This window comes from Bubalus bubalis, chromosome 11, assembly GCF_019923935.1.
Source record: "Bubalus bubalis isolate 160015118507 breed Murrah chromosome 11, NDDB_SH_1, whole genome shotgun sequence".
NCBI classification, from domain to species: Eukaryota; Metazoa; Chordata; class Mammalia; order Artiodactyla; family Bovidae; genus Bubalus; species Bubalus bubalis.
Window position 1 is genome coordinate 79,947,743 of NC_059167.1, and position 22,306 is coordinate 79,970,048.

At 38.4% G+C, this 22,306-nt stretch overlaps 1 pseudogene and 3 gene segments (V, D, J or C); all 4 read left to right on the plus strand.

Annotated features, from left to right (window-relative positions):
- LOC102415345 overlaps positions 1–22,306 on the plus strand; it is a gene marked incomplete in the record, with an annotated part of 786,957 nt that overhangs the window by 45,200 nt on the left and 719,451 nt on the right.
- Positions 9,859–10,868, plus strand: LOC102390189. The segment is given in 2 exon segments: positions 9,859–9,989; positions 10,192–10,868. Coding segments are annotated over 2 exon segments (471 nt in total).
- Positions 15,471–16,047, plus strand: LOC123328152 (annotated as a pseudogene).
- Positions 20,504–21,389, plus strand: LOC112577654. The segment is given in 2 exon segments: positions 20,504–20,596; positions 20,820–21,389. Coding segments are annotated over 2 exon segments (402 nt in total).

Consider the following 22,306-nt stretch of genomic DNA (forward strand, 5'->3'; position numbering starts at 1 on the left):
TTGTATTAGTTTTGCCAAATATCGAAATGAATCCGCCACAGGTATATCTGTGTTCCCCATCCTGAACCCTCCTTCCTCCTCCCTCCCCCTACTCTCCCTCTGGGTCATCCCAGTGCACCAGCCCCAAGCATCCAGTATGGTGCTTCAAACCTGGACTGGCAACTCGTTTCATGTGTCTCTTTTGCTGTCTCGTACACAGGGTTATTGTTACCATCTTTCTAAATTCCATATATATGCGTTAGTATACTGTATTGGTGTTTTTCTTTCTGGCTTACTTCACTCTGTATAATAGGTTCCAGTTTCATCCACCTCATTAGAACTGACTCAAATGTATTCTTTTTAATGGCTGAGTAATACTCCATTGTGTATATATACCACGGCTTTCTTATCCATTCATCTGCTGATGGACATCTAGGTTGCTTCCATGTCCTGGCTATTATAAACAGTGCTGCGATGAACATTGGGGTACACGTGTCTCTTTCCCTTCTGGTTTCCTCAGTGTGTATGCCCAGCAGTGGGATTGCTGGATCATAAGGCAGGTCTATTTCCAGTTTTTTAAGGAATCACCACACTGTTCTCTATAGTGGCTGTACTAGTTTGCATTCCCACCAACAGTGTAAGAGGGTTCCCTTTTCTCCACACCCTCTCCAGCATTTATTGCTTGTACACTTGGATCGCAGCCATTCTGACTGGTGTGAAATGGTACCTCATAATGGTTTTGATTTGCATTTCTCTGATAATGAGTGATGTTGAGCATCTTTTTATATGTTTGTTAGCCATCTGTATGTCTTCTTTGGAGAAATGTCTATTTAGTTCTTTGGCCCATTTTTTGATTGGGTCATTTATTTTTCTGGAGTTGAGCTATAGGAGTTGCTTGTATATTTTTGAGATTAGTTGCTTGTCAGTTGCTTCATTTGCTATTATTTTCTCCCATTCTGAAGGCTGCCTTTTCACCTTGCTAATAGTTTCCTTTGTTGTGCAGAAGCTTTTAAGTTTAATTAGGTCCCATTTGTTTATTTTTGCTTTTATTTCCAATATCCTGGGAGGTGGGTCATAGAGGATCCAGCTATGATGTATGTCGGAAAGTGTTTTGCCTATGTTCTCCTCTAGGAGTTTAATAGTTTCTGGTCTTATGTTTAGATCTTTAATCCATTTTGAGTTTTTTTGTGTGTGTGTGTATGGTGTTAGAAAGTGTTCTAGTTTCATTCTTTTACAAGTGGTTGACCAGATTTCCCAGCATCACTTGTTAAAGAGATTGTCTTTAATCCATTGTATATTCTTGCCTCCTTTGTCAAAGATAAGGTGTCCATAGGTGCGTGGATTTATCTCTGGGCTTTCTATTTTGTTCCATTGATCTCTATTTCTGTCTTTGTGCCAGTACCATACTGTCTTGATGACTGTGGCTTTGTAAGAGAGCCTGAAGTCAGGTAGGTTGATTATTCCAGTTCCATTCTTCTTCCTCAAGATAGCTTTGGCTATTCGAGTTTTTTTGTTTTTTTGTTTGTTTGTTTTTTTTTTGTATTTCCATATAAATTGTGAAATTATTTGTTCTAGCTCTGTGAAGAATACCGTTGGTAGCTTGATAGGGATTGCATTGAATCTATAAATTGCTTTGGGTAGTATACTCATTTTCACTATATTGATTCTTCCAATCCATGAACATGGTATATTTCTCCATCTATTAGTGTCCTCTTTGATTTCTTTCACCAGTGTTTTATAGTTTTCTATATATAGGTCTTTAGTTTCTTTAGGTAGATATATTCCTAAGTATTTTATTCTTTCCGTTGCAATGGTGAATGGAATTGTTTCCTTAATTTCTCTTTCTGTTTTCTCATTATTAGTGTATAGGAATGCAAGGGATTTCTGTGTGTTGATTTTATATCCTGCAACTTTACTATAGTCATTGATTAGTTCTAGTAATTTTCTGGTGGAGTCTTTAGGGTTTTCTATGTAGAGGGTCATGTCATCTGCAAATAGTGAGAGTTTTACTTCTTCTTTTACAGTTTGGATTCCTTTTATTTCTGTTTCTGCTCTGATTGCTGTGGCCAAACTTCCAAAACTATGTTGAATAGTAAAGGTGAAAGTGGGCACCCTTGTCTTGTTCCTGACTTTGGAGGAAATGCTTTCAATTTTTCACCATTGAGGATAATGTTTGCTGTGGGTTTGTCATATATAGCTTTTATTATGTTGAGGTATGTTCCTTCTATTCCTGCTTTCTGGTGAGTTTTTATCATAAATGGATGTTGAATTTTGTCAAAGGCTTTCTCTGCATCTATTGAGATAATCATATGGTTTTTATTTTTCAATTTGTTAATATGGTGTATTACATTGATTGATTTGCAGATATTGAAGAATCCTTGCATCCCTGGGATAAAGCCCACTTGGTCATGGTGTATGATCTTTTTAATGTGTTGTTGGATTCTGATTGCTAGAATTTTGTTAAGGATTTTTGCATCTATGTTCATCAGTGATATTGGCCTGTAGTTTTCTTTTTTTGTGGGATCTTTGTCAGGTTTTGGTATTAGGGTGATGGTGGCCTCATAGAATAAGTTTTGAAGTTTACCTTCCTCTGCAATTTTCTGGAAGAGTTGGAGTAGGATAGGTGTTAGCTCTTCTCTAAGTTTTTGGTAGAATTCAGGGCGGAAGCCGTCTGGACCTGGGCTTTTGTTTGCTGGAAGATTTTTTATTACACTTTCAATTTCCATGCTTGTGATGGGTCTGTTAAGATTTTCTATTTCTTCTTGGTCGAGTTTTGGAAAGTTGTACTTTTCTAAGAATTTGTCCATTTCTTCCACGTTGTCCACTTTATTGGCATATAATTGTTGATAGTAGTCTCTTATGATCCTTTGTATTTCTGTGTTGTCTGTTGTGATCTCTCCATTTTCATTTCTAATTTTATGGATTTGATTTTTCTCCCTTTGTTTCTTGATGAGTCTGGCTAATGATTTGTCAATTTTATTTATCCTTTCAAAGAACCAGCTTTTGGCTTTGTTGATTTTTGCTATGGTCTCTTTTGTTTCTTTTGCATTTATTTCTGCCCTAATTTTTAAGATTTCTTTCCTTCTACTAACCCTGGGGTTCTTCATTTCTTCCTTTTCTAGTTGCTTTAGGTGTAGGGTTAGGTTATTTATTTGAGTTTTTTCTTGTTTCTTGAGGTATGCCTGTATTGCTATGAACTTTCCCCTTAGGACTGCTTTTAAAGTGTCCCATAGGTTTTGGGTTGTTGTGTTTTCATTTTCATTAGTTTCTATGCAAGTTTTGATTTCTTTTTTGATTTCTTCTGTGATTTGTTGGTTATTCAGCAGCGTGTTGTTCAGCCTCCATATGTTGGAATTTTTAATATTTTTCTCCTGTAATTGAGATCTAATCTTACTGCATTGTGGTCAGAAAAGATGCTTGGAATGATTTCTATTTTTTTATATTTACCAAGGCTAGATTTATGGCCCAGGATATGATCTATCCTGGAGAAGGTTCCATGTGTGCTTGAGAAAAAGGTGAAATTCATTGTTTTGGGATGAAATGTCCTATAGATATTAATTAGGTCTAACTGGTCTATTGTATCGTTTAAAGTTTGTGTTTCCTTGTTAATTTTCTGTTTAGTTGATCTATCCATAGGTGTGAGTGGGGTATTAAAGTCTCCCACTATTATTGTGTTATTGTTAATTTCCCCTTTCATACTTGTTACCATCTGTCTTACATATTGCGGCGCTCCCGTGTTGGGTGCATATATATTTATAATTGTTATATCTTCTTCTTGGATTGATCCTTTGATCATTATGTAGTGACCATCTTTGTCTCTTTTCACAGCCTTTGTTTTAAAGTCTATTTTATCTGATATAAGTATTGCTACTCCTGCTTTATTTTCCCTATTTGCATGGAAAATCTTTTTCCAGCCCTTCACTTTCAGTCTGTATGTGTCCCCTGTTTTGAGGTGGGTCTCTTGTAGATAACATATGTAGGGGGTCTTGTTTTTGTATCCATTCAGCCAATCTTTGTCTTTTGGTTGGACATTCAACCCATTTACGTTTAAGGTAATTACTGATAAGTATGATCCCATTGCCATTTACTTTATGGTTTTGGGTTCGATTTTATACACCATTTTGTGTTTCCTGTCTAGAGAATATCCTTTAGTATTTGTTGGAGAGCTGGTTTGGTGGTGCTGAATTCTCTCAGCTTTTGCTTGTCTGAAAAGCGTTTGATTTCTCCTTCATATTTGAATGAGATCCTTGCTGGGTACAATAATCTGGGCTGTAGGTTATTTTCTTTCATCACTTTAAGTATGTCTTGCCATTCCCCCCTGGCTTGAAGAGTTTCTATTGAAAGATCAGCTGTTATCCCTTTGGGAATTCCCTTGTGTGTTATTTGTTGTTTTTCCCTTGCTGCTTTTAATATTTGTTCTTTGTGTTTGATCTTTGTTAATTTGATTAATATGTGTCCTGGGGTGTTTCGCCTTGAGTTTATCCTGTTTGGGACTCTCTGGGTTTCTTGGACTTGGGTGATTATTTCCTTCCCCATTTTAGGGAAGTTTTCAACTATTATCTCCTCAAGTATTTTCTCATGGTCTTTCTTTTTGTCTTCTTCTTCTGGGACCCCTATGATTCGTATGTTGCAGCGTTTAATATTGTCCTGGAGGTCTCTGAGATTGTCCTCATTTCTTTTAATTCATTTTTCTTTTACCCTCTCTGATTCATTTATTTCTACCATTCTATCTTCTAATTCACTAATCCCATCTTCTGCCTCTGTTATTCTACTATTTGTTGCCTCCACAGTGTTTTTAATTTCATTTATTGCATTATTCATTATATATTGACTCTCTTTTATTTCTTCTACGTCCTTGTTAAGCCTTTCTTGCATCTTCTCAATGCTTGTCTCCAGGCTATTTATCTGTGATTCCATTTTGATTTCAAGATTTTGGATCATTTTCACTATCATTATTAGGAATTCTTTATCAGGTAGATTCCCTCTCTCTTCCTCTTTTGTTTGGCTTGGTGGGCATTTATCCTGTTCCTTTATCTGCTGGGTATTTCTCCGTCTCTTCATCTTGTTTAAATTGCTGAGTTTGGGGTGTCCTTTCTGTATTCTGGCAGTTTGTGGAGCTCTCTTTATTGTGGCGTTTCCTTGCTCTGTGTGGGTTTGTATAGGTGGCTTGTCAAGGTTTCTTGGTTAGGGAAGCTTGTGTCGGTGTTCTGGTGGGTAGAGCTGTATTTCTTCTCTCTGGAGTGCAATGAAATGTCCAGTAATGAGTTATGGGATGTCTATGGTTTTGGGGTGACTTTGGGCGGCCTGTATCCTGGAGCTCAGGGCTGTGTTCCTTGTTGCTGGAGAATTTGCTTGGTATGTCTTGCCCTGAAACTTGTTGGCCCTTGTGTGGTGCTTCGTTTCAGTGCAGGTATGGAGGCATTTGATGAGCTCCTGTCAATTAATGTTCCTTGGAGTCAGGAGCTCCCTGGAGTCAGGGTTTGGACTTAAGCCTCCTGTTTCCAGTTATCAGTCTTATTTTTACAGTAGTTTCAAAGCTTCTCCTTCTATACAGCACCACTGACAAAACATCTACATTAAAGATGAAAAGTTTACCATGAGGGTCACCCAGAGAGGTTCACAGCGTTACATGGAGAAGAGAAGAGGGAGGAGGGAGTTAGAGGTGACCCGAATGAGATGAGGTGGAATCAATAGAGAGAGTGGGCTAGCCAGTAATCTCTTCCTTATGTGCACTCCACAACTGACCGCTCAGAGTTGTTCATGGAGTTATACAGAGAAGAGAGGAAGGAGGAAGGTGACAGAGGTGGCCAGGAGGATAAAAGGGGGGACTGAAAAGGAGGGAGACAGATCCAGCCAGTAATCAGTTCCCTAAGTGTTCTCCACCATCTGGAACACACAGAAATTCACAGAGTTGGGTAGAGTAGAGAGGGCTTAGGGAGGAGACACAGGCGACCTGGTGGAGAAAAAGGAGAGTCCAAACGGAGAGAGAGCAGTCAAGCCAGTAATCTCGCTCTTTAGTGAAAAATGGGTACTGAAGATTGGGTTCTTAAAGGTACAAAATTGGTAACAAATACATAAAAGCAAAAATTAAAAATCTAGAGTAGAGTTTGGAATTTCAAAATACGATGTTAAAGAAAAGAAGAAGGAAAAGAAAGAGACAAAAAAATGAACAAATGAAAACAAACAAGGTTGTGAAATTATAAAGAAAATATAGGTACAAAATTGATAACTAATACCAAAAAGCAAAAGTTAAAAATCTAGAGTAGAGTTTGGAATTTCAAAAATACAATGTTAAAAAAAGAAGAAGAAAAAGAAAGAGAGAGAAAAAACAAACAAACAAGAACAAAGTCACATAAATTATAAAGAAAATACAGGTACAAAATTGATAACAAATACCAAAAAGCATAAATTAAAAATCTAGAGTAGAGTTTGGAATTTCAGATATACAATGTTATTTAAAAGAAGAAGAGAAAGAAACAGAGAAAGAGAAAAAGAAAAAATAAAAAAGGGTCACAGAAATTATAAAAAAAAAAAACAAAACCAAAAAAACTATAGGTACAAAATTGATAACAAATACCAAAAAGCTAAAATTAAAAATCTAGAGTAGAGTTTGGAATTTGAAAAATATAATGTTAAAGAAAAGAAGAAAAAAAAAAGGTCAATAAACTTATAAAAAATATATATATGAAATTTGCTTTAAAAAAAATAGGGTCGTCTTCTTTTTTTTTTTTTTTGCAAAGTAATCAGTTATAAAAGTGAAAATTAAAGGAATAATAGAGGACTTAAAATTTTTTTTTAAAAAATTAAAAAAAAAAGAAAGAAAGAATGATTGTAAAAATAGTAAAAATATATCTAGGACTTTCTCCGGTTTTGTTGTGAGTATTGTGGGTTCAGTTCATTTTTGGCTAGTTCCTTGGTCCGACTTATATTTCTCAAGATCTATAGGCCCCTTCCTATGTAGTTGGTACTAACCACAGGGTTTTAATCTATTACCTGTAGCTTCCAAGGCGGATCCCTCTGTTATAGCTTCTTCTGTTTGCTGGTCTCTTCAGTGTCTGATTTCCGCCCTGACACAAAGGGGACAGTGGAGGACACTTTATTTTTTTTTTTAGGCTCACTTGTTCAGTTGCGCTGTGGGGAGGGAGGGAGGGATGCTGCAAACAAATAACACTGGCGTGCGCTGGCAGTGCCTCAGCCACACTGGGTCTGCTCCCCGTTCACGCACGGCGCGTGTAGCCTCCCTGCCCACGCTGCTCAGGCTCTAGGTTGCTCTGCCGGGAGCCATCTGTGGCTGGGCCTGGGCTGCCTGCACTTACCAGGTCCAAGCCGCTCAGGTTCAGACACTCGGGTAGTCCTCAGAGGCTCAGACTCTCGGTTGGGCCTGCATTTTGTGCCCTTCCCAGATCCGAGCAGCTCAGGTGATGAGGTGTTTGGCGCGCGCGATTGCTGCGACTTATCACCTCCCCGCTGCTTGTTTATCTAGGTGTGTAACCGGCACACCCTCTCAGGCTGATGTTGACCACCCAGACCCCCAAGAAGTTTTAGTTAGCAAAGAAGCCTGCTTACAGTTTTATAGATAATGTCTCTCTGGGGCTGCGATTGTCCCCTTCCGGCTCTGGCTGCCTGTCACCGGAGGGGGATGGTCTGCCGCTGGCTATCTCTGTTCAGTCCTTTGTTCCGTGTGTGGGCCTGGCGGTGTCTTAGGTTAGGGCTGGCTTTTCGTGTGGTAGATATCCCACAGTCTGGTTTGCTAGCCCAAATTATTTCGCTCAGATAGCGCTCGGGGTATTCAGGCCAGATCCTTGCGATGCAGCCCACGCTGTGCCTCCCTGCCCAGCCCCCACTTGCTAATGGCGGATGCAGGCATCTGCTCTGCTTCTCCGCTGGGGGAGTTACCGTAGGGCTAGCAATGTGCAGGTTTTAATTGATTATTTATTTCTCCTCCCTGTTATGTTGCCCTCTGTGCTTCCAAGGCTCGGCACAGATTCGGCAGTGAGAAGGTTTCCTGGTGTTTGGAAACTTCTCTCTTTTTAAGACTCCCTTCCCACGACGGAACTCCGTCCCTCCCTCTTTTGTCTCTTTTTTTTGTTTTTTATATTTTTTTCCTACCTCCTTTCGAAGACTTGGGTTGCTTTTCTGGGTGCCTGATGTCCTCTGCCGGCATTCAGAAGTTATTTTGTGGAATTTACTTGGCATTTAAATGTTCTTTTGATGAATTTGTGGTGGAGAAAGTGTTCTCCCCGTCCTACTCCTCCACCATCTTAGCTCCTCCTCCTCTTCTACATCTTCTAATTGTATTTCTCTAATATCTACTGTGTGCCCAATAATAATAATAATAATAATAATGTTTCTACACTATTTCTCACAATTCCTTTAGTTAACATTTGCAACAGTCTCGAACTGTTCATCAGATCCCAGTGTCTGCACATCATTTCAGTTTTACTTCAGTGAAAATATACAAGTCCTCATTTTCTATCCCTTTTATCTCTAAATCCATATTAGGGAACCATTATTATTCATAAACTCTGAGAAAAACACAGACTTGATTTTCATATGTCTTAAAAAATTCTTAGTTCTTTTAAAATAACCTACTAGAGGTAAAAGGAGAAAGCAATGGCACCCCACTCCAGTACTCTTGCCTGGAAAATCCCATGGACAGAGGAGCCTGGTGGGCTGCAGTCCATGGGGTCGCTGAGAGTCGGATAAGACCGAGCGACTTCACTTTCACTTTTCACTTTCACGCATTGGAGAAGGAAATGGCAACCCACTCCAGTGTTCTTGCCTGGAGAATCCCAGGGACGGTGGAGCCTGATGGGAAGCCATCTATGGGGTCTCACAGAGTCGGACACGACTGAAGTGACTTAGCAGCAGAGGTAAAAAGCAGAATACAAATAACAATAATCAACAATTAAGATGTATTTAGTGTAAAACAAATAACTAGTGGGAAGGTGCGGTATAACAGATGGAGCCCATACTGGTGCTCTGTGAGAAACTAGAGGGTTGGGATGGGAAAGGGGAGGAAGTCTCAAGAGGGATGGTATATATATATATGTATATTTAACCATGACTGATTTGCGTTGTTGTATGGCAGAAGCTAACACAACAATGTAAACAATATCCTCTAATTAAAAAAATAACAAAGTAAATAAAATGATGTATTTAAACCTGAAATTTTATTTAAAATTTATTTTTAAATTGTATGTTTTAATAAAAATAAAACGATTTGCAATTCTAATTGCAATGCCCATCTAGAGACTAAAAACAATATAACTTTTTACGTAGGTTCAGTCTAGAATAAATATATATATAATTTTAAAATAAAACTGCTTAATATTGCAAAGTGTTCCAGCCAAGACTGCTATGAATACTGTGCTGATTCATGACCACCCTTTAGAATCACAGGGGAGTACACAGGAGATGCAAAAGAAAAAAAAAAAAAAAAAGGATCCTGAGAACTCCTGAGAAATAATAATTCACCATGCAAGAATCTTCTGCATCCATGCCATCTGAGACTAAAATTATGCCAACCCACTCCAGTGTTCTTGCCTGGAGAATCCCAGGGATGGGGGAGCCTGGTGGGCTGCCATCTATGGGGTCGCATAGAGTCGGACATGACTGAAGCGACTTCGCAGCAGCAGCAGCAGCTTCCCTAAAATCCTCCACAAATTCCAAATCAGAGTCTGCCTTCTTTGCAATGTTCTTAGAAAATGCCCCTCAAGTCCAAAATAATGACCTTTATATTTCCCACTGTCCTCCACTCCTCGCCAGCCCATTCTGAATTGGTTGAGGTGGGAGGGTGGGGTGTCCTTTCACAAAGTGAGGGCCTGAGCAGGACTTGTTGGGTGAGCTGACTGGCTGCAGGAGGAGGAACATTTCCACCACAGCTTATGACACTGCCCCCCTTGGGTTTAGTGAAGTGTCTCACATTGAAAATGTCTCAGTAAGAAGAGGAAGCATCATGAAGAGGCTAGCAGGCACTGTGCTGGGGCTTTTGTTTGCCCAGGTTTGCTGTGAGTTGGGGCTGCCCCAGAGGGGCATCTGAAGGATTGAGCAGCTGCTGTATTGTTAAGGGAGGGAGAGGAGCTGACAAGTCCTGCAGACTTTCTATCCTTCTCATCATCTATGGGAGTTGTATATGTGAGGGGGGTCAGTTTCAAGGTTTTGTCAGATTTACAATGACCTTCTCCTGTGACTGTTTCTGTTTCTCATCAGGTGTGCAAGGGCTGGATGTGGAGCAGAGTCCCCCAGCCCTGAATCTCCAGGAGGGAGCCAGCCACGTGCTGAGGTGTAATTTTTCTGCCTCTGTGAACAATGTACAGTGGTATCTTCAGAAACCCAGTGGCCGCCTTATCCACTTGTTTAACATTCCTTCAGGAACAAAGCAGAATGGAAGATTAAATGCCACAACAATCCCTAAAGAACGCCGCAGCTCACTGCACATTTCCTCTTCGCAGACCACAGACTCAGGCACTTACTTCTGTGCTGTGCAACACAGTGCTCCCCAGGCACCTGCAGCCTCTACACAAACCCTCTGTGGGCTCAGCCCCTCCTCCAGCCACAGTCACACTGTGAGGCCACCACAGGGCATTTGCAGTGCAGATTATTTCTTACCTACACCAGTACAGTTTTAATCACAGACACTTTTTGGCCCTACAGATTATGAATTTTGGTCTTTATCTTCCTTTCTCAATCTACATTTCCTTCTGCACTATAGACTTCTAACTTGAAACTAGCAGAAAAGCTGATAAGAGGACAAAAATAAAATAAATATTTAACCACCGTATGCTGAACTGAAAAATGGTAAAAAGTGAAAAGAATTCAAAGAAAAAAATATAACTCCAATAAAGTTGTTATCCTGATTAGTTAGATGACTCAAGAATGTTCAGATCTGCCTCACCAGAATGCGTCCCAACAGACACTTGCATCATCCCATCCTACAAGTGCAGCAAAGTGAACATCAACAATAAACCTTACTCAATGTTCAATATGAGCTTGGTAACTTAGAAGAAAATTATTCTGGATGCAAGAAATCTTAAATCCATTTCACTGTCTATAGTTAAGGTCTGGCAAAGTTGATTCCTTCTTGAGATCTAAGGGATAATCCATTTCCTTGCCTTTTTTAGCTTTGGAAGGCCAACTAAATTCTTAAGTTCGTGACTCCTTCTTGAATCACTAGAACTTCTCGCTCCCATCACCATAGCTCCTTCCTCTTTTGGAGTCAAATATCTTTACATCTCTGTCTTATAAACTATAAAAAATTATTAAACAGAAAGTGAAAGTGAAATCGCTCAGTGTCTGACTCTTTGTGACCCCATGAACTGTAGCCTACCAGGCTCCTCTGTCCATGGCATTTTCCAGGCAAGAATACTGGAGTGAGTTGCCATTTCCTTCTCCAGGGGATCTTTCTGACCCAGGGATCCAACCCGGGTCTCCCTCACTGTAGGCAGATGCTTTCCCATCTGAGCCACCAAGGAAGTGTTGGGAGACAAGGGAAACTCTCATGGCTTGTGGACATAGTGGAGGGCAAAGGGAAGATGAAAGATGCCTCTTATTTCCTGTCAAGGACTCAGCCAATGAAAAGCCATGGACTCTTATTTACTATAGCCCTCTCAGCTTCCTTTTTCAATTTACATCATTTTAAATTCTTTTCATCAATGTCTTACAGTTTTCAGAGTACAGGTCTTTCACCTCATTGGTTAAATTTGTTCCTAGATACTTTTGATTTTTCAAAATTCAACTAGAAATTGGATTGTATTCTTAAATTCTCTTTCTGATAGCTACTTTTAGTGTATAGAAATGCAACAGATTTCTGTATATTAACCTTGTATCCTGAAACTTGTAATTAACTTTGTTGATTGTTTCTATTAGTTTTTTAGCATCTTTACAATTTTCTGTATGGAGTAGCATACTGTCTGTAATTAGAGACAGTTTACCTCTTTCTTTACAACTTGGATACCAATTATTTCTTTTTCCTGTCTGGTTACTGAGGCTAGGACTTCCAGTACTATGGGAAATAGAAATTGTGAGAGTTGCATCCTTGTCTTGTTACTGATCTAAGAGAAAAAGATTTAGTTTTCCACCATTTAGTATGATGTCAGCTGTAGATTTGTAACAAATTATCTTTATTTTGAGTCATGCTCTCTTTATACCAAATATTCTGACAGTTTTTTTTATCATGAATGTTAAATCTTGTCAAAATCTTTGTCTGCATCTATTGACATAGTCATGTAATTTTAATCCTTTATTCTGTTAACATGGTATATCATCTTGCTTGATTTGTGGATTGTGAACCATCCTTGCACACCTGAAATAAATCTCTCTTGATCATGATGCATGATTCTTTTCATGTTTTGTTGAATTTAGTTTGCTACTATTTTGTTAAGAATTTTTTTGTCTATATTCATCAGCAATATTGGCCTGAATTTTCTCTTTTGTAGAATCTTTGCCTGGTTTTGGTATCAGGATATTGTAGGCCTCAGTGAATGAGATTGAGAGCATTTCCTCATCTTTGATTTTTATGAATAATTTGTAAAGTGTGGGTACTAATTTTTTTTAACTATTCAGTTGAATTTCTTTTTGAAGCATATTGCCCTGGATTTCTGTTTCTCAGGAGTTTTTTGATTACTGGTTCAACTTCAATACTAGTAATTGGTCTGTTCAAATTTTCTTTCTCTTTCACATTCAGTCTTGGAAGACTGTGTGTTCAGAAATTGATCTGTTTCTTTTACAGTCATATTTTAGATTCCAGGAATTTGGACTTGAATAACTTTGGGAGTCCTTATTCAGGCCACCACATTTATTAGAGCAACTCTGTATATCCATTTTCCACCACTCTGGCACTTACTGTTGTCTGCTTGTTTATTTGCCTAGTGACTTGACTATTTCAGTTAAGTTCGTTTTTTCCCACACTGTGCAGCCTATGTATGATGTTGTTCCTCAAAGGATATAGTCTTGGGTACATTCTTAGTTTTGTTTGTAATACAGTTTCTGTAACACAGACCTGGGGGAGGTAAGAAAGGACAGCAGCCAGCCCCTCTGTAGGAGATATGATAACCCTACACTGCAAACTGGAGAGAGAAGGAGCCTTGTGTTCTTGGTTGTATCCACCTTGAGTAGAACTTCCATCATGTTGAGCTGGGGATGGGGAGTGGGTCATGGTACAATTGCCACAGATTCTTTCTGCTATCATGGAGATTTAGTACATTTTATGAATAAATGTGTCTCTGTTACCCTTTTTAGATGCTATATAACCTAAAGACTATGTCCAAAGGCTTTAGTTTCTTAAAAATAATTTTTATCTGTTTTAACTGTTTTGTTGGGGAGTGTATCCATAGATCAACTCACAAAGTCATTCTGGAAGGTACAGCCTTTTATTTATATTATTAGCACAAATAGAATAGGATTAGACAGAATATAATCAACAGGTGAGCTTTTCTTTGAGATTCATTGGCTTTCTCCATCGACAAAGAAAGCTGTCTTCTTGTCTTTAGCCTAAACCTGCCACAAATATAATTCTACCATGGATCTCCATATTAATACAATCATGTTTTCTGAGAGTATCAATATTGAAAAACAGGAATATCCTATATTTTATGAAACTCTAGTTGTACTTAGAGCTATTACCCATAGTATAAAGATTAACAGTCATATCTTCTAAGTTTTGACTCTTCAACAGAAAGCATTATTAGTGTTGGTTTTTATAATATATAATATTAGCATATCAAAGATAGCATAATTATGAGAAGTAGTGTAATTTTTCCCGAATGAAAATGATGAACAAACTATTTAAATACTCTCTGTGTTAGGTCCTCTGTCTCAGAATAAGACCTCGAGAGGAAGATCCGCCAAATTCCTCTGCCCGTGAGATTTTCCAGGCAAGAATACTGGACTGGGTTGCCCTTTCCTTCTCCATGGGGATCTTCCCGACCCAGGGATTGAACTGGAGTCTCTCAGGTCTCCTGCCTTGGCAGGTGGCTTCTTTACCACTAGCACCACCTGGGAAGCACACTGACTAGGGAAAGGGAAAAGGCCAAACAAGAGGAAGATTTCAGAGGTTCCTGATGTTCTGTCTGCCTGATTTTGTGGGGAGCGCTAGAGCACATGTCAGACTACACTGTACCACTTAGACAGAAGAATTGGATAGTCACAGAAATCAGTTGTTATCTAAGCTGCTGGCAGCAAAACACAGAATTTGGGGACTGAGCACAGATGAAGCTTCTGAGAAAACTTGAGCAAGGTGCCAACAATGTCTAATATGGCCACTGTGACACTTATTCCTGGGAACAACAACAACAAAAAAGCAGGTTTCACTGCTTTTGCTATTATTCAAGTCAAATTCTCCAATGTTCACATTTGTCTTTGAACTTTCTTTGCCTATCCAACCAACCCTCATCTCTTTCTAGCCACGTCTACATGTCTTCCCCAGCACTATCCGCTTTAATCTTCACACTGCTCTGCTCCCTAAGCAATGAAGAACATTTTTTACTCACAAACCCATGTTTCTCTCCTGACCCTGGGTATTTCCTCCCCAACCTTTCCTTCAGACCTCTTACTCTTTGACCCTTGATATTGTATTTTCCAGAATCATCTTCACCATCCAGAAGTGGTGGGTTGTTTTATTCTCTCTCTGATAAAATATCAGCAGAAATGGTCATGTGATCTTACTGACAGCAGAAGCTGAGGGACATCTGTGATACCGATGTGTGTGAAGGAAGAGACAGAGTATGCGGATGTCTTAAATCTGTACAGATTCATAATTTAAAACTCACTTTTTATACTTCAACCCTTATCAAAAGTATTCTGAGCAACCCGAATGTCAGCTTAGGATCCATCACCTTGGAAATATTCCATTTGCCTAATTTATATTTTAGGAAAAGTATAAATTGAACTTGATTGGTTTTCTATCATTTTTTAGGGTCATGTAAAATGTGGACACATCTGAAAGATTGTGGCAAAATTGAAGTTCCATCATGGCAAAAGGGCTGTATATTTTCTCTGTTTGGATCCATGACTTTATCTTGTAATGATATATATTATGCTTCTGTGTATCTTCAATAGATTTTAATTAGTATTTATAATTAAAAAAAGAAATATCCCTCTGCCCACTAATTTGTAACTTCATGGGTGTCTCTCTTTCCTATTGTAAAATAATGTAATCTCCATTAACATATCGTGCTGTCCTGATATATGAGTTTTTCTAGGAGGTGTTAAGAAAAGGAAGAGGTGGAGAGCAGGAGAGAAATTCTAACCTGCTCTTTACCCATGTGTAAGCAGAGTGTTTCTGATTCCCAATGAAGTTAATTGACAGCAATTCTAGTCTCAATATGGGGAATACTTTCTTTGAGAGAGATTGGTTTACGTGAAAGCACTTGTAAGAGGATGGAGTCTGTTGAAGGCATTAAAGCAGATGTGAACTTAAAGTCAGAGTTGTAGCTGGTTGAGAAGACCAGAAGAGGAACATGAGTTGTCACTGACCTTTGGTGCCAAGAACAATGGACAAGATTCTGGGAGCATCATTTATACTTCTGTGGTTTCACTTAGACTGTGGGTTGTGGTGGACGAAAACTAAGATATCTCATTAATTAAGGGGAATGAGAAAATTGGGGAATGGACAAATTCATGCAGATAGGAACTTTAAGAAGGAAATATTAATCCGTGGACCTAATGACTTTTTATCTCTTTAAACAGGGGTGGGTGGACAAGAGAAGGAAAAAAGTGACCAACAGCAGGTGAAACAGAGCCCTCAATCTTTGATAGTCCAGGAAGGAGAGATTTCCATTCTGGACTGTAGGCGAGGAGAACATTTGACTACTTCTCATGGTACAGTCAATACCCTGGTAAAGGCCTTGTATTCTTGATTGTCATAGGTTCAGTTATGAATAAAAAGGAAGATGGAAGACTCACGGTTTTCCTCAGTACGAGTGCCAAACAGCTCTCACCGCACATCACAGCGTCCCAGCCTGGAGACTCAGCCACCTACTTCTGTGCAGCAAGTGCGCAGTGCTCCCCAGGCATCTGGGCCTGTACCCAGATCTGCAGCCGAGGCTCCAGACTCACCCTGCCATGTAGATAAATACACACACACACATTGGTTTGTGCATAAAAAGTCTCAATATATTTAAGAAAACTGAAATTATATAGAATTTATTCTTTGATCAAAATTAGAATTGACTTAGAAAATCAATAGCAAAAAGATATGTTTAGAAACTCCCAAATATTTGGAATTTAGGCATTAAACTTTAAGAAAACCCACTAAAGAAATAATTAGTGGGCTATAAGAAAATATTTTGAAAGAAAATATAGTGAGAACACATACATACAAATATTTATGAGATACAGTTAATATTTTACATAGGAGAGATTTATCTTTTTAAATGCTTATACTGCTGAAGAAAAAGGCTGAGAAAACAATTATGCAAGCTTTCAACAAAAAAGAAGAAAAATTACAACTAATGTAAACTGAAACAAGAACATAATAAAAAATGTCAAATTGGTAAAATAGAAAATGATAGAAATAGCTATGAGATACCAAGTTAATTTTGCTAAAATGATTAATAAAATATACATTCCTAGGTAAAATTATCATGGTGAAAAAAGAGAAAGCACAAATTATAACTATAAGGAATGAAAAGTAAGCAATAATACAGATGCTACAGTGTTAATCCAATATACTCCCTCTGGTGTACACCTGAAACTTTTACAGCATTAATTGGCTATACTCCAATATAAAAAATATATATATAATAAAAAATACAAAAAGGATAATAAAATTCATTAACAAGTATATGCTACTGAGTTATCCCAAGTGGGGATGTGGAGAAAGTTGGGAAATCTGACTTTTTGACAAAGGTGCAATGACAATTCAATGGAGGAATGATACAAGCAAATGATTTAGGCAAGTAACTGAAACTTGGCCTAAATCTCACACCTGATACAAAAATTTAAGGAGAATCTCAAAATGGACCATACTTCCATGTGTGAAATATAAAACTATGAATCCTTTTGAAAAAAAAAATAAAATCTTCAGGACCAATTGTTAGACAAGATGATTTTTGTCATGACACTGAAATCACAATCCATAAAAAATAAACTATTTCATCAAAATTAAAAAAGCTTGCTCTGTGAAAGATACTATTAAGAGAATGAAAAAGACAAACCACAGAATGGCAGGAAATATTTTCACAATGTATTTTCATCAAAGGATGGTATTCAGAATACAAGGTACTCTCTAAACTCAGCAGGAAGAAAACAAGCAATCTAACTGAAAACGAACAACAGGTTCACCCAGACACTTCATGCAAGATCTTTGTTTTAGGGAAATAACCATGTAAATAAACATGTAAACAGATGTTCAACATCATTAACCATCAGGGAAATGCAAATTAAAGCCACAGTGAGATACCAGTCCACATCTTGCTTAAAGGCTAAAATGAAAAATATTGATGATACCAAGTTCTGGCAATGATGTAGATAAAGTGGATCACTCGTACACTTCTGGTGGGAAAATGGTACAGTCATTCTGGAAGACAGTTTAGGAGTTCCACATAAACTTAAATATTCACTCACCTTACAGCTCAGCAATCATACTCCTTTATGAGCATTTATACTTGAGAAATGAAAACCGTGTTCACACAAAAATCCGTACATGAATATTCATGGCAGCTGTGTTTGTGATGGCCAAAAGCTGGGAACCAGCCAAGTGTTCTTCATTGTGTGAATAGATAAATATGCTGTGGTACACCCATACAATAAAGTATTACTTATAGATCTATCTCAACTTGAAATAGGGTTAAGTCTCAATAAACCAGTTTAAGTTGAAAATATCATAAGTAGAAAATGAATATAATAAACACTGTGAATCAGAGTCTAGCCTAGCCTAACCTTAAGGTGTGGTACTGAAAGTGAAAAACAGAAGGACTGTATGAGTGCAGAATGGTTGTAGTGGATCAGTGGTTTACCCTCACGATCCCAGGGCTGACTGAGAGCTCAGCTTGCTGTTGCTGTTCAGCATCATTAGAGAATGTATACAGCATGTTACCAGCATGGGGAAAGATAAAAATTGAAAATACAAAGTATGGTTTCTAGTGAATGTATATATACCTTTCTCATAACCATAAAGTCAAAAATTCTAAGTTGGTTCATCATAAGCTGGGGACAGTCTGTAGTGATTAAAAGAAATTTCTATTGATACATGCAATAACCTAGATGGATCTCAATGGTGAGTGAAAAAAGTATCTCGGAAGACTACATGGTACATGCTTACACACTATATTATTACAATTGCATACATAATGTATGAGTTTGCTTTTCAGAATTTTCAAACGGACAAAATATAGACATCAAAAGATCAGTAGTTTCTAGGCGTTATCATGAGTTGCAGGAGTGGAGATAGTATGAAAATCGTTTTCTCTAGATATGTAACAATTCTGTATCAGGATTTTTGTAATGGTACAAAAACCTACACCTGTGATAAGATTTCATAGAGCTATGCATAAAAAAGTGCATATAAAACTGATGTATCAGATTATCATTTATATTTTAAAAATATTTTATCAATATCAATTTTCTGGTATATATAATGTATATAATTGTTATATATAAATATATATGCTACATGTACAATATCATGCTGCTGCCCAGGCTGCTGTGAGCATTCATGATCTCTTCTTTTAAGATACAAGCAAACCAAGGCATCAGCTGCCTGACAGCACTCAGAGGTGAAATGGGACAGGAGAGAAAATGTTTCAACTAAATATGCACTCTCCTCCAAGTATCAGTCATTAACGACACCACTCAAGGAACTTAAAACCAAGGAATTGACACTGTTTTAAAGACCTTGTCTGTACTTTCTTTTCTATTATCTCTATGCCTTTGATTCTTTTTATTAATTCATCCATTAAAATGATGAAACTAAATGGAAGATTGACAACTGTATTCTAAATGAACATGTCAGTTCAGTTCACTTCAGTCACTCTGTTGTTTCTGACTCTTTGCGACCCAGTGGACTGCAGCATGCCAGGTTTCCCTGTCCATCAACAACTCCCCGAGCTTACACAAACTCGCGTCCATTGAGTTGGTAATGCCATCCAACCATCTCATCCTCTGTCATCCCTGTCTCCTCCTGCATTCGATGAACATGTAACAGTTTACAAAACTTCATGCATCACCATCTATGGTGTAGATACAGCTTGTAGGTATTAAGTTTTGTTTGAGTGCATTATAATACTATGGCACAGAAAGATCCAGCATGCTTATCTAAACTGTATTTTGCAAGAAGAAAAAATAATAAGCAACTAACTAGTGAGACTGAACAATTTGGGCCAGTGGGATAGAAAATGCGACATGAGGACAATTCCAAGACACATGATCTAATAAGTACAATTCTGCTTATGGAGGCAATGAGACTGAATATTCTGATCCTTCTCAAAATCTAATAAATCAGACTCAATATCATGTTTCAAAAGTATAATTATTTTATTCCTGTCATAAATTCATATAAACACAATCAATAGAATAGACTCTTAAAGTCAGAAGGACTAATTTTTTTTTTATCATTTGATGTCAAAGTAATTTTACATATTGAAAAAACTAAGTAGAGCCCTAAAACTCAGAAAAAAATACATTAAAAATTTTGGATAAGACTACATTTTACCAAGAAGACCAAAGATCTGTGAATTTTTAAATAAAGTACTTAGATTCTGGATGGAGCAATATAATTGTAAGCTAAATAAATGACTAGTAAATAGATTACAAGAAGGGTTTGTAGCTTATACTAAATTTTATTTTAGATCTGTTCATGTTGCACCAAATGGCATTATTTTATTCTTTTTTTATAGCTGAATGGTTTCATCATGGGTTTCCCTGGTGGCCCTGCAGTAAAGAATGCATTTGCCAAGCAGGAGACACAGGTTTTACCCCTGGGTCAGGAAGAACCCCTGGAGAAGAAAATGGTACCCCACTCCAGTATTCTTGTCTGGGAAATTCCATGGACAAAGCAGTCTGGAGGGGTACAGTCCATGGGGTTGAAAAACAGTGGGACATGACTTAGCAACTAAACAACAACGGCAACAATTTCATTACACATATGTTCCACATTTTTATCCACTCCTCTGTTGATGGATATTTCATTTTGCTGTACAGCATAAGCTAACACAACACTGTAAATCAACTATAATAAAAAGTTCAAAAACAAAAATCAAATGCTGTTTTAAAGGGGATGGCAAAATTATTGTGTTGAATAATTATCAGTGAATGTCACCTAGCTTGTTCCTCAATTCCCCTCAGCTCAAACCTTTATTACTAATTGCTTTTGTGAAGCCCCCTTTCAGGATCAGCCTAACTTAATTACCAGTGAAAGAAAAATTGAGAGTGTAAAACTTTGTGGTGAGCCAGAATTTTTTTCCCGTCTGTGCACAGACCACATGACGTATGCAAATGACAAATCCCACTTCCTGTTTGAAGGAGTCACACAGGACCTGAGGTTTATATGTATATGTGCTGCCAGGAGCACAAAGACACTCTCAGCTTGAGGCAAAACTGAGCACAATTGTGCAGGGGAATCCATGCCTCATGCCGCTCTCCAGCCTGCTCTGGGTGTTCCTGGCCTTCACCTTCTCTGGTAGGGATGCTCCCAAACCTGGGTGTGTGTGTTCAGGGTGAAAGGCCTGCACTTAGGCATGTGATGCTTCACAGGGACTTGGGGAGGAAAGGAGGAATGGAGAAAACCAAGCATCTTATGATTTCAGTTTGTTTTGCGGGGTGGGGGGAGTGGTCCTAAATGAGTCTAATTCCTACATTATTTTATTCACTGTTTCATCTCTGTTTTCTGATTTCCCCCAAAGGATCCAGTGTAGCCCAGAAAGTTATTCAAGACCAGCCAGACACATCCAGTCCAGTTGGGGAGTCAGTTACCCTGAAATGTCGGTATGAAACAAGTCAGAGCAGTTATAGCATTTTTTGGTACAAGCAGCTTCCCAGTGGAGAGATGATTTTCCTTACAAGGGATGGCCGCTACTCTATAAATGTTGAGAGATCACGTAAATCATCCAGCCTCACCATTTCAACTTTACAATTGGAAGATTCTGCAAAGTACTTCTGTGCTCTCTGGGAACTCACAGTGCTTGAAGTAATAGGAAAAGCTGAACAAAAACCCCCAAGCTTAATAAGAGAAAGCCTCTCTGCTGTAGGACCCTAGCTGAAATACACACCTGCAGATCCCAGACAATAAATGGTAATCCTGTGGTTGCTTCATCTGTGGTCTGGATCAGAAGATTTAATTATAAATAAAAGCTCCTTCCGTGTCATATGGAAGCAGGTGTCCAGAGTAACTTTCTCCTGGTACATTCTCCTCTTGAATTTTTGACTTTAAATCAACCATACAGAACATGTGTAAAGTTGTCTAAATTTGAAAACTTGCCCCATAATAATATAAAATGACACTTTCACCTAAAGATCCTCACATCACAAATCTTGATATAGTATCTGAAATATATAGTATATATATTATCATTATATATCATCATATATAGTATATATACAGCCACAGCTAAGTCACTTTAGTCGTGTCTGATTCCGTGTGACCCCATAGGAGGTAGCCTACCAGGATCCTCCATCCCTGGGATTCTCCAGGCAAGAACACTGGAGTGGGTTGCCATTTCCTTCTTTAACACATGCATGCATGCTAACTCGCTTCAGTTGTGTCCGACTCTGTGCAACCCTATGGATAGCAGCCCACCAGGCTCCTCTGTCCACAGGATTCTCTAGGCAAGAATACTGGAGTGGGTTGCCATTTCTTTTTCCAATAGTATATATAGTAACATGAAAATCATTTCCTTAGTTCTTTCCTTTTAGGGCTTCCCAGGCAGTAGGGGTAAAGAACTCGCCTGCCAATGCAGGACACGTAAGAGACACAGATTTGATCCCTGATTTGGGAAGTTCCACTTGAGGAGGGCATGACAACCTGCTCTAGTATTCTTGCCTGAAGAATCCCTTGGACAGAGAAGCTTGGGGGGCTACAGTCCACAGGGTCACAAAGAGTAGGACATAACTGAAGTGACTTATCATACAGCCCTTTCCTCTTAGACATCGTGTCAGGGCATATTCAGGGAAGGAGAACTACCAGTGATGTAGAGTAAGAGATTAGTTATAAGGATTATTCGGCTTCTCTTGTGGCTCAGCTGGTAAAGAATCTGCCTGCAATATAGGAGACCTGGGGAGAGTCCCTTGGACTGAAAGGAGATCAAACCCATTGATCCTAAAGGAAATCAGTCCTGAATATTCACTGGAAGGACTGATGTTGAAGCTGAAACTCCAATACTTTGGCCCCCTG